The 19,974-nt window shown below is 41.8% G+C and overlaps 1 protein-coding gene across 1 annotated transcript; it reads right to left on the bottom strand.

Moving 5' to 3' along the window:
- Positions 1,051 to 17,895, bottom strand: KRT23 (keratin 23). Its single transcript, XM_005693794.2, has 8 exons — positions 17,365 to 17,895; positions 9,340 to 9,422; positions 8,538 to 8,694; positions 7,319 to 7,480; positions 7,109 to 7,231; positions 3,890 to 4,110; positions 3,026 to 3,057; positions 1,051 to 1,406 (listed from the first exon to the last, which is right to left on the bottom strand). The coding sequence occupies exons 1-8, from the start codon at positions 17,758 to 17,760 to the stop codon at positions 1,333 to 1,335; spliced, it is 1,248 nt and encodes a 415-aa protein (XP_005693851.2). The 5' UTR covers positions 17,761 to 17,895; the 3' UTR covers positions 1,051 to 1,332.

Raw genomic sequence — 19,974 nt, forward strand, 5'->3', positions numbered from 1 at the left:
GACTCTTGAGAGTCCCTTGGACTGCAAGGAGATCCAATCAGTCCATCCTAAAGGAGACCAGTCCTGGGTGTTCACTGGAAGGACTGATGCTGAGGCTGAAACTGCAATACTTTGGCCACCTGATGTGAAGAGCTGACTCATTGGAAAAGACCCTGATGCTGGGAGGGATTGGGGGCAGGAGGAAAAGGGGATGACAGAGGATGGGATGGCTGGATGGCATCACTGACTCAATGGACATGAGTTTGGGCAAACTCCGGGAGTTGGTGATGGACAGGGAGGCCTGGCGTGCTGTGATTCATGGGGTTGCAAAGAGTCGGACATGACTGAGCGACTGAACTGAACTGATGGTCCATTGAATTGTTAATATCCTATTGTTTCATGTATGGCCTTCTGATGATGTCTTGGTGAATATATAGGTTTCTGTCTTCATTTTCTCCAGCGTTGTTCCTCTGTACCAGTCTTAGCCTTGCAGCTCACACAGCTAAAATCTGAGAAAAAGACATCTTCTTCAGGGGCAGAGGTGCCTAGTCTGTCTTCTTTAGTCCTTACTACAGCTCAGCATAATATCCTGGATCGTAATGTTTGCAACTCAGATTTTGGATGAGTTGTTTCCCCTCTTAGGGTCTCAGTATCTCTCTGTAATGACGATTTCTTTCCCCTGAATTTCCTTTTCTAGTTTTAACTCTCTTTTAGGCATTGAAGTTGTTCATTCATTCATCTGTGAGATAGAATAATTTTTGGTCATCTCATTGAGGCCTTTCTGGGCATTCCTTTCTCTATCCCTGCCCCACTCCCACTCTCCTGCTGGAAAAGTCTAGAGATCTTGGAGAGCCTTGTGAACCACATCTTGTCCCTAGTTGCATGGCTGCAGGTAACAATTCTGGCCAGTGTTTGCTGCAAACACCTTCAGAGCATTAAGGTCCCTGTCACTCTTTCATGGACAATGCTCTGAGGATCCATTTTCAGGATAAAGAGGTCTTGTCGAGACAAGACTGACCTTATCTTGAGGTTTTGTCTTGCCTTATGATATTTTTTTAAAAAAGGACATGATGCAGCTGGTGTGGAGTTTTATTGGCTATAAAACATGTACAATGACGGGAATCTGACAACTGTAGTAGTAAAGTAGAGCTTTAAGCTCATGAACTCATACTTTAATTGAAAAAGTGCAGCAATATATGAAGATTGTTATGGTGAGATTGTTACAGAGAAAAAAATTTTCTGAGTTTGTGAACTCCAAGGAAACCTCTTAGAATTCACCTGGGCAAGGACTTTCCATTGAGGGGAAATAGTTTTTACAACAGGCAGAAATTTTTATTGGCCTCACTTGTACTTTCAGATCTCATTCACTTGAGAAAGAATTATTCTTCCATTGACGCTCTCCTGTGTGATGGCCTTGATCTTTGGAGCTGCAGATTTGAAAAAAAGCAAAAAGAGGTCACTGCCATGCTCTTCCCACTATCTGAACTGTACTCCTTTCCAGGCCCCTGTTCTCAGCACCCAAAGGCTTTCTAGAATGATCGCTAAGCAATATGGTGGACTCTAATGGAGTGAAAAAAGATCTTACCGAGGAAGATTTTCCTCCCACCTTCTAGGAAATGAGGGTATCTGACCAGTGTCACTTTCTACAGGTCAAGACCTTCACCCCAAGTGTTCCTGATACAGAATCTAGTATTTGACCACAAGTGCTGGAGGGGTCCTTTCTGCTTATATGGGCTTTTGAGCACTTGCAGCATAGATTCTACGAACGTACAGAGCCTTATATGCCATTCTGGGGACCTCATTTTAATATCTAGAGAGTATGCCATATGAAAGATCATGAGAAGCCAGGAATGTTTATCATGGTCACTGTTTTCAAAGATAAGATTTATTTGAATAAGTGCTTTGTTGATGTATCAGTACACTGATTCTAGACCAGAGGGAAGAATTAAAACCAGTAATAGAGGTCCAGGGAGAACTTTGTTACAGTCAAGGTTCTCCAAAGTAGATTGTCCACCCTCTCCAGTAATGGGTTCCCTGTCCCTGGACGTGACTAAAGAGAGGCTGAAGGACCATGTGTTGGGATCTTGCAGAGGGATGGCAATGAAGCTGCTATTCTGTGATGGTTACTTGGACTCTCAGTCCCCGAACCTTTAATGCCTTAGAGCATTTTATCATAAACTAATCAGAAAGTGCCACCTGTCCCAGACTGTGACTTCTTAAACTTTTCTGTGAGGTGTTAATTGTAATCGGAGAAAATAGGGTTCCCCGGTCAAAGGTATTTGGGAACACTGTGCTAAACAAAATAAATTTTGTTGTGGTTTCTTTCTTTTACTTTTTCTTCCCTGCAGCAGTATTTGTTCCATCTTCAATGCTGAAACATAGCCTGATTCTTCACCAAGAGGATAGTGGTACATAGTATTCCCAGCCATACTGGGCCACACAACACATCTTCTATAATACACAGTTAAAATCTCATGGGATGCTAGTGTTCAACAGAATGTAGCTTGGGAAATTATGGGACATCATTTTTTTCTTAATTTCCTAGGAATTTGGCCAGCAGACTCCATAACTTAATTGTTGTTGTTCAGTCACTAAGTTGTGTCTGACTCTTTGCAATCCCGTGGTCTGCAGTGTGCCAGGCTCCCCTATCCTTCATTATCTCCTAAAGTTTGTTCAGACTCATGTCCATTGAGTTCATAATTTAATAGAGATATAATAATATCACTGATTATTTTTATCTACTTTACTGCTGGCAAAGAGCTCATATATATGTATATGTATATATATATGTGTATGTGTGTATATATATGTGTGTGTGTATATATATATGTGTGTGTTTATATTGTTTAGGACAATATTGAGAGCTCACTTGGTTCAGCCATATCTAATTTAAGTTGATTCAATATTCCTGGCCATTTGGCAGTAAAGTAAAAACTGAACAAAGAACATTCAGTAGTACACGAGAGTATGATTACTGAAGGATGGATAAATGTGCTGATTCATTTAAAAAAAAAGTAGATTCAAACAATGAAAGAGTATTTTTTACCTTTGACGTTTGACTTAGATTCTTCCATTGTCCTATAAAAGTGATAAAGGCTCATTTTAGTATTAGCAACAATCATAAAAACTTCTCAAGATGAACTAACTTCCTTTGCCTGCTGGTACATTCACAGTTCTTTAATGAGGATAATTGTTTGAGTTCTGTAGTTTCAAGGTCATGAGTTCATGGGAGAACCCTTCTGGACCCAAAAGGCAGTGAGTACTGCCTCCCACTAACCCTGGGGGATGGAGAAATCTGCTGAGTCACCTCCATCCTTTCAGCCAGCTGCAGGCTTTGCCTCCCTCGGATCCTTTCCAGGGTCTGTGTCTGAAGTGTGAACCCCCTGGGCTTTTCAGACTGTTTTGGGTTTGGTCCAATAACATTTTATTTATGTACTAAAAAAATTCTAACCCTTTCTCTTGGGTTATAGAACATACGTGCCCTTTTGTGAACAGTTATACCAAAACTACTCAGAGATTCCAGATAAAATATCTGGACATCTCAATCTCTTATTCCTGAGTCTTTTCCTGCTGTTAGAGTCCTCAACCTTTTTTTCTTTTTTGAGTGAAAATTGGGTGCATTCCCACTGGGAAACACTGTAGCCAAACTTTCTTCACTGTTTGTTTCTAGAGATATAAAATATTAAGTGATGCTGTTGACTTCAAATCGTAGTGTCCTGGGAATAACAGTTGATGAATTCACACTTCCTACTCAACGGAATACCACCTGGTCTAAGTACCTACAGAAGAAATTCAGCATAAGCCTTTCTTTCTTTACACAGATGATGGCTAACAGGACCATTAAGGTACATGAATGCACACAAGAGTGGATACGCTTTTCATTGTCCTTCCCTGCCAGTCTTTGCCTTACCCTCCATTCTCTCCTTCCAAGAGCTGGCGGTAGGTGGCGATTTCCTTCTCTAGGTGGGTTTTGATGCCCAGGAGGACCTTGTATTCGTTGTTCTGACGCTCCAGGTCATGGCGTAGCTGTGTCAGCTCCTCCTCATAGTGGGAGATGATCCGTTGCATGTCCTGGAGCTGGCAGGAGTACCGAGACTGGGTCTCTGATAACATGTTTTCTAAAGCAGATTTCTGAAAGAGGAATGAAATTTCTTTCATCTACTGACTGATGGCTTGATTCAATAGCCTGCTGAGTTGGGCTTCCCTGGTGGCACAGTGGTAAAGAATTCACCTCCCAATGCAGGAGACTCAAAAGATGTGGGTTTGGTCTCTGGGTGGAGACGATCCCCTGGAAGAGGAAATGGCAACCCACTCCAGTATTCTTGCCTGAAAAATTCCATGGACAGAGGAGCCTGGCGGGCTACAGACCATGGGCTCACAAAGAGCTGGACATAACTGAGCACGCGTGCTTGCTGAATAGTGAGAATATACCAACTCCTCTGCTGGGTGTCTTGGTGGAGTTGGGGATGAGTGAGGAGCAGGCTGACTTTTAGGTTTGGAGCCAGGCAATGAGGAGTCAGGACTTTCTGAATCTCATTTTTCTAGGCATAAAGCCTTTGCGTCAGGGAGTTCTATGCAACTTAGCTGCACTCCTGTCGTATTTATTGTTGATGTAGCTTGTTTGGGAGTGAATATACCCAACCTTGCCCTGATCTGTTCCTTACCTACTTCTGCTTATATTTTGTTTTAGGCCAGACTGAAAGCTCCTAGAAGGAAATAGTAGCCAGGACTGCCATCTTTTTGGATCTTCAGAGAAGGGTCTCAAGTAATGGTGCCAGATAAAATAGAGGGCACCTGATTAAGTATGAATTTCAGATGAGCAATCAGTAATTTTCGTTTAGTATAAATGTGTGCCAAATGTTCCCCCAAATATTGCATAAGAACTTATACTAAAAAAATAAAAAACACACTTGTTCATCTGAAATTCAAATCTCACTGCGTGTCTTCCATTTTAATTTGGTGACTCTGGTAACACATTGTCGTTTTTGAGGAAATTCTGAAAGCTGCAAAATGAAGGAAGCAGAGGACCAAGTTCAAGTCCCTGTTCTGTTTGGATTTACCACCTACTTTTCTAGCGCACATAACTTTAATCTTAAAGAGACATTCGTAGCTAATAAAGCACCCTGCACTTCAGGGCTGCTAACGTCCAGGGGGCCCTTCATGCTGCTTGGCTATTACCCCACATGTCTCTGGTCTCATCACTTTCTTGTTCTCCCAAAGGGATATTTTGTTCCTTCTTCTCTGTCTGCAAACCCCTCTTCTCCCTGTCCTTTCTCTTAGCCCATGACCTTGCTTCCTCTGTTGCCGAGCCCTCAGGGGAGGGCTCCCATCAGCTCTGCCAGCTTCCACCCACAGACATGAGTCTGTATTGACACTCATTCCCCTCCTGTTATGAGGGGAATAAACGTCCTTGTCTCTGCCACGGTAATTTCAGCAATTACCCCCTGTCTTGCAACATGAATGCTTTCCTCTCTCCTAGATTATTCCCACCAGCTTTCAAACAGAATCTCTTCCACCTTAAAATTTGTTCTCTCGAGCCCATAACTACCTTCAGCAATCAGCCAATTTCTCTCCTCGCCTTTGCTTACTGCAGAGCTCCTCAAAGAGTTGTCTATACCCTCTGTTTCAAATTCCCCTTGACTTCCCTCTAAGGGTCAAGCGGAATCTGGTGCCACTGTTAACCCTAGGGCCTCCTTTTCTCTCCTTTCTTCTTCCTTCTGTTGACTCACTGCATCTGTGTTGGCTTCTCGGCTGTTCCTCCAACCTGTCTGGCACACCTGTGCCTCACAGCTTGTGCATTTGCTATTCCCTCCACCTGGAACTCCCTCCCCATAGCCATGTAATGCATCTTTACATCACTTTGAGGGTGTTTCTCAACTCTCACCTTAACAGTAAAGCCTCTCCCAACCACCTGGCTTTAAAATGACAGCTCTTCTCCTGGAAAGCCTAACCTCTCCCTCATGTTTCATTTCTTTGCAGCATTTTCCTCCATCTGGTATATTATTTATTTTGATGATTTGTGCCTTTATTGTCTATCATCTACAGTAGTATCCAAACTCCTTTATTATCAAATCCTCAGTTACTTAGAATAGTGTCAGGTGGTAGAAAGCATGAAACTAGATATAAATCTTGAGCTGACCTTGCAGGGTTGTTGTGAAATATCCAATGCTAAAATGTTCTGAAAGCTACAAAACTATTTAGATAATTTTAAAATATAGTTATTTATTTGTGTTTAAATAATATAAAATACTGTAATTATTTCTGTGTTCATTATCATCACCTTGACTGTGTACATTTTAAATGTCTGTCCATCATCACTGATTCTTAAAATGTAACAGTAATTTACCAGGTGCACCTGCAACAGAATGAACTAATTATTTCTCCTCAAGACTGAGTAGCACTGGGGAACGGTAGTGATGAATGATTAGAAGATTCAGATAGGCTAAGAAGGAAATTCAATGATAGATTTTATTTAATGAATTTTAAGTGGTTATAACACTCCTAAAAGCATTTTTACTGAAAACCATGATGATCAAAGAAATGACTTAGACACAAGAACTTACTGTTCACTGGGCATGAGACTGTTCACTGTATAAAACGCACACACAATAATAGAGCAGCACTTTGGAGCCAGCCAAGCCTGGATTTGCCACTTACTCATGTTGGCACCAGAATTTCTCTTTCTTGGAACTGGGAGGGGGCAGCATGGTTGTAAGGGGGAGAGCATTGATAGGGGTTTTGAGGGTGTAGAACTGCCAACCCCAGCCCACCCCACGCCCACCCCAAACCACCATGTGGCTTCACCACTGGCCGCTTATTAACTGTGTAACCCTGGTCAATTCACTTAACTGTTTGGGGCTTTGGTTCCCTTATCTCCAAAATGGGGACACCAGGCCCATCGGGAAAGGTTAATGTGAGGATTGATGACATTGACTAGAACGAATGTAGCACAACACGGGCACCTCAATAAATGAGAGCTCTTAGCATCCTCATTGTGGACAGTTTGGATGGAAAGTGGGAGTTTGGATGGAGAAGTGCCCCAAGGGAGTTGGAGAGACAGGCCCCGGAGAGAAGAAGGTTTTGTGGAAGAGGTGGTAACTGACCTAAGATTTTTCCAGCTCAAACTCACCTTGCTGCACTGTGTCTGCAGGTCAATCTCCAGGGCCTGGAAAGTGCGCTTCAGCTCATGAAGGTCACTTTGGCTGCTCTGCACACCTGTTGGACTGGCTGCTTCCTGGGCCACGGCTGCTGACTGTGAGACCAAGAAAAGAAGAGAGGCATTGGCATTGGGGCCACTTGTAAGTGGAAACTTTGGGAAGTTTGGGCATCTTTCTTTTACCTGCTCTTTATACCAAGTGTCCAAGTCTTGATGCTTCTTTTTAATTATAGACTCATATTCCTGCCTCATATCCTCCAGGACCTTAATCAGATCTTCTCCCGGGGTTGTATCCACCTTCACATTGACCTTGAAGTCATTTGGCAAACGGTGTTCCTCCACTTCCTGTTTAACCACAGAGAGAGAAAATGAATCAGTTTTGACAATCAGAAGGCCAGAAGTATGTTGATGGACAGCCTTACACAGATCTTTTAAAAATTCAGCTTATGCGTTTGCCACTCTTCCATTGGCTTCCATTTATTCTTTATAGCACTAGACAGATAATCAAATGGCCCCTGTGATTACTGACTTAATCCCTGGTTGAAAACATTTTACACGGAATTTTGCTTACATAGAGTATAAAGTACTCTTCAACAAGTGTTCATGAGTAAAATGATGACACAATGAAACACTTGAACATTTCAGGTTATAGGCCAAAGCTTTGGGGAAGCAGTTCAGTAACCCAAAGCCAAATGGTGTAGAGACTTTCAAAATCTTGTCAGTGTATTATGACTCTGTAGGGATGATGCCCATGAGGTATCATGAAACCAAGAAACTACAGGAAAGGTTTAATTAACAACCATGTCTAACCAGGTGTACAGAAGGTGAGGTTCTTTGATAAGCAGTTTTGTTTGCCTAAAATGGGGATTGTTTTTCTATCTTTTCATCAGAGTCTCGGGGATTTTAGATGGATGCTAACTTTTAAAGTCAGTTAAATGCTTTTGGCAACTGAGACTCAATTTTTGCCAATAGTTATATCAAATATATAGTAACTGTGAGTTACTATAGAATATAACTATATTGAATATAATCTGGATCCATGGGAGTCTATTCTGTTGTTCTCCAACTTGCTACACATTGGGTTAATGAAAGAAGTTCAATCCTACACATTTATTTTTCTCGCATCATATTAATAAACAGGTCTAGATAAACATTGTGTTTTAACAAAATTGTTGACTGATGTCATAGTTAATTGGAATTGTGTTTTAGCTGTTGTATTTGACACCAGGGTAAATGACTGTGAACATGGAAAAATTAGATATGTATGTGGTTCCTTATGATTATTTAGGTTGAAGACAATAGAGCTGGCATTCAGGTGGTGATTTCTTCTGGAGCGACCGAGTCACCTGAAATGTGTGGACTAAGAGCTGTACTGGTTACCTGGAGATCCTGGGATTCCTACCTGCTCATGACGCTTCTTCATGAGGATGAGCTCTTTCCTCATCCCCTCAACCTCCTGTTCTAGGTCTGTGGTGACAATGGTCAGATCATCCAAGGTCTTTCGGAGACCTTCAACTTCAATTTCTAAGTCTTTCTTGAAGGAGTGTTCATGTTCATACCTTTCGTTAGAAGGAAGAGAACAGAACACTTGTTATTGGAAGGATTCACCTTAGTTTTAGGCTGAATTTCTTACTTTTTACATTTCATGCAGGTTTTTCTATGATGATGATCCAATATTATTTTTTCTTTAGAGAGAATGGCATAATAAACAGCCATATATCTGTCACTTAGATTTAGCAGCTGTTAACATTTTGTCATATTCATTTGGTCTATATTCTATCTTGTATTTTAAAGTAATTTATAGACATTATGTCCTTTCAACCCCTAAATACTTCAGAATGTATCTTTTAAGAAAAGGGAGTTTTCTAAATAAGCATAGTAACATTATCACACCTAAAAATCAATAATAAGTTTTTAATATCATTTAAGTGTTTGTATTCAAATTTCCCCATACCAAAAAGTGTATTTTATATCTGGTTTGTGTATTAAATATCTGTCTGGACCCTAGTGACTGAAGCAACTTAGCAGCAGCAGCAGCAGCAGAAGCAGCATGCCTTTTCATTATAGCTTAGTAAGATTTTACACGTGGGTAATGGTGAGGTACGTTTTCTTTCTGCAAAACAGAAACAAGAACAATTCCCAAAACCAAACCAACCCCCATCCCCTCCTCCCACCCGCCACAACACTGTGAAGAAGGAACTTACTTAAGGCTGAAGTCATCCACTGCCATCCTGGCGTTGTCAATGAGAAGGATGATCTGGGCATTGTTTACCTTGCCATCTGCTATCTGTAAAGCACACACCAAGAGTCACTTCAGTTGCATGCAAATCCACAGGACAGCTGCATTTCTGCCCAGTTCCTGGTAATCTGACTTATCAGCAGATAAGGCTTTATTTTCTACCAGTGGAATAATGAGCAGTCAAGTCAATTAATATTTATTGAGCACTTACTAAGTGCAAAGCACAAGAGTGGTTTTGTAGTAAGGGTATGGTCTGCAGTCACTTTCACTGTCTTTTTTTATATTGGGTTTTGATAGGATTGATGCAACTGCTCAAAGAATGATATAGGCGGGGGAAGGAGAGTAATTGTGGAAAATGCCTTTTAACTATCTTGTAAGATCCACACAAAGTGAAAGTGAAAGTCGCTCAGTTGTGTCTGACTGGGGATTTTCTGACTTGTTTTTGTTTTGTCCGACTTGTTTTTCGACAAGGCTATGGTTTTTCCAGTAGTCATGTGTGGATGTGAGAGTTGGACTATAAAGAAAGCTGAGCACCAAAGAATTGATGCTTTTGAACTGTGGTGTTAGAGAAGACTCTTGAGAGTCCCTTGGACTGCAAGGAGATCCAACCAGTCCATCCTAAAGGAAATCAGTCCTGAATATTCATTGGAAGGACTGATGTTGAAGCTGAAACTCCAATACTTTGGCCACCTGATGTGAAGAGCTGGCTCCATTTGAAATAAGACCCTGATGCAGGGAAAGATTGAAGGCAGGAGGAGAAGGGGACAACAGAGGAAGAGACGGTTGGATGGCATCACCGACTCAATGGACATGAGTTTGAGCAAGCTCTGGGAGTTGGTGATGGCCAGGGAAGCCTGGTGTGCTACAGTCCATGGGGTCGCAAAGAGTCAGACACAACTAAGTGAATGAACTGAACTAAGCATAATTAGTTTTTGCCCTAAATGACCATAGCCATACACATAACTTATAGGTATGTATATGTGTTTGTAAATTATTCAGTTGTAACTGAATAATTATTAAAATATTAAATAATTAAAATATTTAATTAAAATATTTAAATTTTAAATTAATTTTAAAATAATTAAATTTTAAAATAATTAAAATATTAAACTATTAAAATATTAACTGAAAGGGGAGAAGGATGAGTTGGGAATTTGGGATTAACAGATACAGACTGCTATATATTAAATAAATAACAAAGAGCAACTGTTTTGCATGGGCTTCCCTGGTGGGTCAGATGGTAAAGAATCTGCCTGCAATGCAGGAGACACAAGGTTAATTCCTGGGCCAGGAAGATCCTGTGGAGACAGGAGTGGCAACCCACTCCAGTGTTCTTGCCTAGAGAATTCTATGGACAGAGGAGTCTGGTGGGCTACAATCCATGTATCACAAAGGTCAGACATGATTGAGCAACTATGTCACACACACACACACACACACACACACACACACACACACTGTATAGCATAGGGAACTATATTCAATTTCTTGTAATAACTTATAATGGAAAAAAATCTGAAAAAGGATGTGTATATATATATATATATATAAAAACTGAATCATCGTGCTGTACACTTGAAACACTGTATATCAGCTATACTTAATTAAAAAAACCAAAAATTAAAAATATTAACTGAAATAATTCTCTACCATAAATTAAGTAGATTAATAAACTTCATGTTAAAACTTTAACTTTGTAACCGCCTCTAGTTAAAGACTTTCACTGCTGCTGCTGCTGCTAAGTCGCTTCAGTCGTGTCCAACTCTGTGCGACCCACAGACGGCAGCCCACCAGGCTCCGCCATCCCTGGGATTCTCCAGGCAAGAACACTGGAGTGCGTTGCCATTTCCTTCTCCAATGCATGAAAGTGAAAAGCGAAAGTGAGGTTACTCAGCCGTGTCCGACTCTTCGCGACCGCATGGACTGTAGCCTACCAGGCTTTTCCATCCATGGGATTTTCCAGGCAAGTGTACTGGAGTGGGATGCCATTGCCTTCACTAGATGTGTATATATTTTGTATTTAAAAAGAGGATTATTGTTGAAGTATCCACCTGAGAAATTGAGTATATATATGTTTGATTTGTGAATACTTCTAGGTAGTTGTAATCAGAGAAATACACATATCAGAGAAATAATATATGACAATTTTAATGCATGTCATTGTCTTGGGGAAAATTGGATGGAATATATCTCAATGTCAAAAGTATACTACTTTTGTACCAAGCATTGCGCTGAACTGGGAACCAGCAGATTTTCCTTTTATTTCCTGTTACTGACCATTGGTGTGAACTTGGGTCAGTTACCCAACTCTGCGGACTTCAGTTCCATCAACGCTCTTTACAAATAAGGAGTTTGTACTGAAAACATGTGACCTTAGGGGTCCTAGCTCCAAACTTCTGTAACTTACTTGGGGCCAAAGAATCTGTGACATTCCCATCGTATTTATGCAGATAGTTGCTTTAATTAGAGAGGATTTTCTTAGGACAAACTTATACTTCGACACAAAGACACCTTTCAAAAATCTGGCCCTGTTCAAAGTTCCACTGATTACTTGGAATTTTGTGTCATGAATACACAATAGCAGGATTCAGAGGTGTTCAGAACACTGGGTCTGGAACTCCCAGAGCAGGGCCTGGGGTCCTGCTCCAGCACCTACCTCCTGAGTGAGCTCTGTCGAGTCTTGGCTTCTTCATACATAAAATGGCAATAATAACAACCACAGAGTTATGAGAATGAGATTAGAAGAGATTAAATACAATAATGCAAAATAGCGTTTCTGGGCACAGTCTAGACACTCTGAAAACAATCAGTTGAAGCTAAATTAGTTCAGAAAAATGTAAAGGAATTTTAATTTTGTTTTAAAAAAGCTAGCACTTTTGTAATTAGAGCTAGTGTCTGCACTGGATAAATCCTAGGGTTTAAATGTTGAGATGCATTGTCTACTTTGCTGTTCATGATGGGAGATAACCAGACTGGCTGCCCATGCCCAGCTCAATTCCCTTAGTGGATTCCAAATGGTATCACGATGACTTCCATAGGTCCGAAAAGGGATTCTGTAGGTATTTCCTTGTCTTTCCTCTACAGTGCTGCTTAGGGATTTCTTACCAATGCTTTCCCCTCCAGGCTGTTTAGTCTTTGCATGATCTAAGCTCATGGGAGATGAAAAGTAACTCCATCCAAAATGGCCTGGGGATCCCTGCAGTTAGCCTCAGCTGTTCCCTGAGGTTTTGCTTGACATTCAAAGAAACCATGCCCTGTACTCTCCATGAAATCAGAAAATAAAACATACCACCTGTGTTGGAAACACCACAGTTTTCCAATGAAGTTACCTTATGTATAATATACTTTTAATTGGAAGATCATGGAGTAATCATTAAGAATATCCCTTCCATATAGAATGGATAAACAATAGTCTGTGCTATACAGAATCTATAGTGCATGGAACTATATCCAATATTCTGTGATAAACCATAATGGAAAATTATATTAAAAAAAAAGAAGTTGCCTCAGTCATGTCCAACTCTTTGTGACCCCATGGACTGTAGCCCACCAGGCCCCTCTGTCTATGGGATTCTCCAAGCAAGAACACTGGAGTGGGTTGCCGTACCCTCCTCCAGAGCATCTTCCCAACCCAGGGATCAAACCCACATCTCTAACGTCTCCTGCTCTGGCAGTTGGGTTCTTTACCACTAGCACCACCTGGGATATCCATACATCTACATAAAGATATATATATAACTGATCTACTTTGCTGCACAGGAGAAATTAACACAACATTGTAAATCAACTCTATTTCAATTAAAAAATAATCTCACTCTCTCTCTACTGATACAGATATTAAGTTTGAGACAAAGGTGAATTTATTTCACAGAAGTGTACTGATGTTGCTTTGCTAGTTGTGACAAATGTGCCATGGTGATGGGAGATTTTAGTGATGAGGGGAGCTGGGTGATTTATGGAAAGTTTCTGTACCATGTAAATCTAAAAATACTCCACATGAAAAGTGTATTAAAAAAAAATAAATAAATAAAAATAAAATAAAATAAATTTATATTTTAAAATAAAAAAAAATAAAAATAAAAAAAAAAATAAGAAGGATGCAAAACAGTGTGTACTTAAAAAAATCATCTGTGAACTTATTTGGCTTTTCTGAATTAAATGGATAATTTATCCATGGCAAAACCCACATCAAAAGTCTGATTTCCCCAGGTAGCATTCTTATAGTGCATGAGTTGATATAGAAGAAATTTAAAAACCGAAACTATTTCTTCCTCGTTGGGTTACCTGATACAATATTATGATACAACCACTATTACTGAGCCATCCATCACAGTAATGCATGAACAAGAATGGGTTGAGAAATAATATATGAGGCATAGGTATTGCATTGTGTTGTAATTAATCACTTGGATTCTCCCCGAGGACCTGAGTTCATTCTTTTAAAATCATCTGGTTTGTGTATTAGTGTAGCATCGTTGCTTCAGGGTGTGTAATCTACTAGGGAGAGGAGAACAGAACTTGTGGCTGTAAACCAATGAGCCAAATATAGTACTACTGAGAGCCATTCTGCACCTTAATATTTGTGCGACAATGTCCAGCTCTGTGTTTCAAAGATTTTAGTGATGAGGGGAGCTGGGTGATTTATGGAAAGTTTCTGTACCATGTAAATCTAAAAATACTCCACATGAAAAGTGTATTTAAAATAATAGGAAGGATGCAAAACAGTGTGTATACTTAAAAGAATAATCTGTGAACTTATTTGGCTTTTCTGAATTAAATTGATAATTTATCCGTGGCAAAACTCACATCAAAAGTCTGACTTCCCCAGGACTTATTTGGTTTTTCTGAACGAAATGGATAATTTACCCATGGCAAAACCCACATCAAAAGTCTGATTTCCCCAGGTAGCATTCTTATAGTACATGAGTTGATATAGAAGAAATTTAAATAATTTTCTTTTCTTTCTTTCTTTTTCTTTTTGGCCATTAGTTTGTGGGATCTTAGTTTCCTGACCTGGGATTGAACCCAGGCCCACAGCAGTGAAAGCATCAAGTTCTAACCACTAGTACCAGAGAATTCCTGAAATATTTTCTTACAGACTTTCAGAGTAACATTTAACATCCTTAAAGTGAAGGTGTTGTTCAATCACTGAGTCATGTCTGACTCTTTGTGACCCCATGGACTGCAGCACGCCAGGCTCTCCTGTCCTTCATTATCTCCTGGAGTTTGCTCAGATTCATGTCCATTGAGTTAGTGATACCAAGTGGGGGTGGGAGAGCTATATCTACTCAGAACACTTCATGAGTCTTGAAAGGCCCAGTTCAGTTCAGTCTCTCAGTCGTGTCCGACTCTTTGCGACCCCATGAATCGCAGCACGCCAGGCCTTCTTGTCCATCACCAACTCCCGGTAAGTCCCAGGCATGGTGGGACTTCTTTGGGCCTCTGTTTTGTCACCTATAAAGAGGGGAGGTCTGATAGACCATCTGAGCTTCAAATATCTGTTTTCCTCAAACACAGAGAAAAACGACTGAAGTAAGAAATACAGAAATGAATATAATTTGAAGCTGAAGGAGCTTCCCATTTAGTGTCAGAACCAAGAACCTGGGGTTTCCTGGAGGGTGGGCCAGCCACCCACTCCTTGTAATTGTCCCCACTTGCTTTTCTCAATTCTGTTCCAAAGAATTTAGGCACCCACTTGGCCTCAGTCTCCTCATCCATAGATTGGGGATAAAAACACCTGCTTCACAGAATGAGATAATGGGTATGAAATATGTGTTGTATGATTAAGAGTGCAAATGGGATGCACTATCTTTATTAACAAATAGCACCATTTTTGATGGGGCAGACTGGCCAGTACCAGGCTATGTGGAAATTACGAGGCCATTAGAAACAGACCTAGGTTAGAATCCCAGCTCTAGCTCTTCCTGGTGGCTTTGGATGGCTGCTTCACTTCTCTGAGCCTCAGTTTCTTTCCAGGGTTGTAGTGAGAAATAAATCAGATGATACAGAATGTTTCCATCATTGCAGAAAGCTCTTGGATCACGCTGATGAGTATATTCAGTACCTGATATGATGCCTGACATATAATAATCACTCAATAAATTTTTCCATCCCCTTTCCTCCATCTTTCTGCTGTCAGCTGATGCATTATTTGACCAGGTCTAACCTCACATTTCTTTTGGGAGTTATGTTCTTAGCTTCCCATTTGCAAAAAACTTCTGTCCTCTCCATTCTAAAACCAAAGCAACTTTATTAATAAAAACAGTATGGTAAGGTTTGTTGAGTCACCTTAATTTTTTGGTAAAGACAACCATGTACTATATAGTTAAGACAATTACACAGTCAGCTATTAGGCTGATTATTCAATAATTAGGGTTCATTATAAGGAAAGATTTCTATTATCTTGATTCAAGCAGGGACGACTGAGTGTTGAGAAATAGTATCATAAAAATGTTGGAAACCCGTGATGCTCTTTCTAGGATAGGTTCAATCATGATCTTACAGGAAATTTTCTGGGACTACTTTACTTAAGAGAATTTCCATAGCTTTAAAATATAACCTAGATGACTGGATTCCCTGTACTTCTAGCCGATGTTATGAAACATCCCAGAAGGTATAATGGTGTGCAGCCCACTCCTGTATTCTTGCCTAGAAAATCCCATGGGCAGAGGAGCCTGGTGGACTACAGTCATAGGGTCAAAAAGAGTTGGACGCTACTGAGTGACTGAGCAATAAGGTATAAAGTTAGGTTTTTAAATGTTTGGTTGAAAAGCTACTCATATTCTGAAGAAGTCTCCATAATCCATCCTAACTCTAAGATTCTAAAAATCAGACTCATTTTTATTATTTTTTTCCCTAGCAATATGCCATTTTCAGAACTGTGAGTGGCTAGAATTCAGAACTTCTGGAAGTCCCCAAGAGGAAGCATCCAGGGAAATCACAAAGATGTATCTGCTAGTGGAGTGACAGCTTTTACGTGTGATCTCCAGAACAGTACAACTCAGCCTTTCTTTGATGGGTAATCACACTGCTGTCAGGACTTGGAGGTGGAGCAGAGCTGATGTAACGAGACGTAAATGCTCTCTTGGGCCTTGTGCACTGAGCATGAGGAATGAAGACCAGCCCTGATCATTACGATTATGTTGTCGGATCGTAAGTGGTACCAGACAGCACCTGCTTGCCTTCCATGTTTTCTATATAATTCACGTACAGAAGATTAAATACACAAAACAGACTTTCCTGACTCCATATTTAAGGTATGATAAGAGAATGTCCTTGGGCTTCCCAGGTGGCACTGGCGCTAAAGAACCCACCTGCCCATGCAAGAGACATAAGAGACGAGGGTTTGATCCCTGCTTGGGAAGATGCCCTGGAGAAGGAATGGCAAGCCATCCCAGTACTTTTGCCTAGAGAATCTCATGGACAGAGGAGTCCAGTGGGCTACAGTCCACAGGGTCACAAAGAGTTGGACATGACTGAAGCGACTCAACATGCACAAGAAAATATCCTTGGGCTTCCCTGGTGGCTTAGTGGTAAAGGATCTGCTCGCCAGTGCAGGAGACACGGGTTCGATCCCTGTTCCAGGAAGATCCCACATGCCATCTAAGCCTGTCACAACAGTTGAGCCTGTGTTCTGGAGCCTGGGAACTGCAACCACTGAAGCCTGCATGGCCTAGAGCTCATGCTCACCAACAAGAGGAGCACCCGTGCCACAGCTAGAGAGAAGCCCCCACTCTCCACAGCTAGAGAGAAGCCCAGAACTTCATCAACAAAGACCCAGCACAGCAATAAATAAGTAAATGAAAAAACTCTTTACCATCTGAGCCACTAGGGAAAAGAAAGAAAATATCCTTGAATACTTTTGTTCATGATTTCTTTTAAGCTCTTTTTGTCATTTTCCAGGAAATTATCTTTTCTACTGATTTCTTCTCTCATGGCTCTCCTGGAAAGGCAGTCCCCTCTTGAGTTCCAGGGTTACCCAGGATCTTACCTGCTCCTGCAGGTGGCTGATGCTTTCCTCGTATTGGGAGTAGTCTTGCTTATTGCCTGAATCTCTTTGCTGATGCCACTTCAGGATGCAGCTTTCTAGTTTCACGTTGGCCTCCTCCAGGGCGTGTACCTTTTCCAGGTAGGTGGCCAGGCGGTCATTAAGATTCTGCATCATCTCCTTCCCATTTCCACCTAGGAGGGAGCTGCCTCTTCCAGACCTCCAAGACCCTTCAGGGAGGGGACAGCTCAGTGAGGAGGAGGAAAGTGAGACGCGGACACCCCCCGCACCACCATGGACACTCGGAGCCCGGGGAAAGCTCCCCGGCCGGCCCCAGCCGCCTCCTGTGGCATAGAGGGAACCTGAGCGGTTCTGGCTGAAGCTCTGGTTGGAATTCATGGTTCCATCTGTGTCTGGGGCAGGACTGGGCTCTGGTCCACTCCCTGGCACCACAAAACTGAGCCGCCCCAGACTGCCCCAGATGGCTTTATGCCCTTTGCTGTGGGAGTTCCCTCTTCTGACAGCTGTACCGACAAGATCCTATCATTGTGCAACACGTGTTTCCTCTTGGTCAATCCCAAAGCGCCCCCGGGCCTTCACACATGGGCTGTTGTTTAGAGTCACATCGATATACCAGGTTGCTTTTCCCTTCCAGTGTTAACCTGGAGGTGTGGCCCACGGCCTTAGGTGGGTATTAGTCGCAGGTGTCTTTCTAGTCTTTTTTCCATTGTCCGTTTATCTGGAAAAGGTCTGATTAAAGTCCACAGAAAGGTGATTTGGGTGGCATAGATTTCCTTTGAAAAAGTAGACATTAAACACACAAACACACACCTGCCCCTACCCAACCCCCAAATAAACACATCCCAGCTCTAAAGCAAGGATGGGAGGGACTTGCGATGCAAGAGCCAGATCAGGACAGAATCTCAGGTCCTGGAATGAAAATACTTGTGCAGAGGAAATGGAGACAGTTCTGAATATCTGATCCTCGGTCGCAGCCGCTGTTGGATGGAAAGTAATTTCAAAGGAATCATTCTTAAGAACAAACCCACAATTATAATTAATTAATGAATGACCGAATCTTCCACTTCCAGGCTGCCTTTCATCCCAGCACACCTCAAAACCAAACAACCCCAGCCTGTGCCCAGGATTCTCATTGGCCCCTGGGAGGCAGATAGCCTTTGTTCAGTGGCCAGCAGCCCTGATCCCGCTGAGCCCTGGAAAGGCTCAGTGCTGTGCACCTATGCCCTGCGGAGGGGACAGAGGGAATCAGGAAATGTGCCATGGGTTGTCGAACACGCTTGATGAATCTTATGCTTTGGCTGCCAAGGTAAATGTTAGGAATGAATAAAGAAATAGTCTGGGGGCGGAGAGCCACGTGCTGCTTACTGGCAACTAGATTTAAAGGAGACTTTAGAATAAATGGCAGCATCTTGAAGGGACAGAAGTGTTCCTTAGTCCAAGCCACTGACTTTACAGATGAGGAAAACTGAGGCCCGTGGGGTGGGGTGGGCAGGATGGCAGAGGGACAGATTATGGGTTAGTGGCAAAGCCAGGGTGTGGCTCCTTCTGCCACATAGCGTGGTTATCATTGAGCTGAATCTTGACGGAGCCCTGGATCACACTTCTCTTTCATAATGGTGATAATGGGACTTCCCAGTTTACAAAGCCCTTTGATATTCTGTATTTAATCCACATAGCCAGGGATGTGGCCAGGGAAGAGTTATTGTTCCCGTTTTCCTCCTAGAGGTGAAAGATGGGGAGCTGATTTGCGTGTAATGTAAATCAACACAGGAATTTGTGGTTGTTTGGCCTTGGTCTGTGCTGTTTCCTCTGCCTGGAAAACCACTGCTTGTGCTGCCTAGGCCTGCTCGCCTGCCTTCCAGATGTAGCTCAAGGGTTACTTGCTTTCATCGCAATTGTTATCTAATTTTCTTGCATGAGTTGTGTGCTCCTTCTTTGAGGAAAATGCCTTTTCTAGATCCCAAGATCTTCCAGAGGAGCAGACAGCGTGGTATCCCTACCCCAGAGCAGAAGGATGGGAACTGGGAACCCCCCACCCTGAGCTGGGTCCAGCCACCACCGGGGCCTAAGTTCACCCCTATTCCTTCACTCACCACATTGTATTGCATTTGTTACACTCCTTGGGGACTACAGGCTTCTTGAAAACAAGGATTATGTCTTTCATCTTTAAAGCATCAAAGCCTGGCTTATAGGTGTTTCATAAACATTGCATGTTAACTCAATAGTGAAACTTTAAGAGTCAGGATTTTAACTCAGGTCCTCTGACGGTGTCACCTCCTGCCTCTTTTAGGAGTGTGAGTTGTAAAATCAGAGAGTAAGAAAAAGCCTCTGCTAGCCGTCAACCAGCTAGCTACAAAAGCAAAATCATTCCTTATTAAAATAAAATCAACTAAAGCACACTAGCTCAGCTTGTCTGCCCTGGCAACAAAACCTTGCAAAAAGTGCTCTGGACTTTCCTCATCTCACTGTGTGCAAGATGGAAAAACTTTGTCAAGACTTACAGGGAGTGCCCTTTGCAAGAGTTCTGCAGTCACTTACATCTCTAAACATGAGAGAAAGACAGAAGGGAGAGATGATGAACACAGAGCGAAT

This window comes from Capra hircus, chromosome 19 (assembly GCF_001704415.2).
Source record: "Capra hircus breed San Clemente chromosome 19, ASM170441v1, whole genome shotgun sequence".
Lineage (NCBI taxonomy): Eukaryota > Metazoa > Chordata > Mammalia > Artiodactyla > Bovidae > Capra > Capra hircus.

Bases quoted from the DNA above. Each gene is read 5' to 3' on its own strand.
- KRT23 (XM_005693794.2), bottom strand. From the start codon at position 17,760: ATGAATTCCAACCAGAGCTTCAGCCAGAACCGCTCAGGTTCCCTCTAT. The intron at 8,695-9,339 runs GTAAGTTCCTTC...TTCTAACGAAAG, and splicing joins GTGGATGACTTCAGCCTTAA to GTATGAACATGAACACTCCT. The intron at 1,407-3,025 runs GTAAAAAATACT...TCAAATCTGCAG, and splicing joins ATCTAAGTCAAACGTCAAAG to CTCCAAAGATCAAGGCCATC.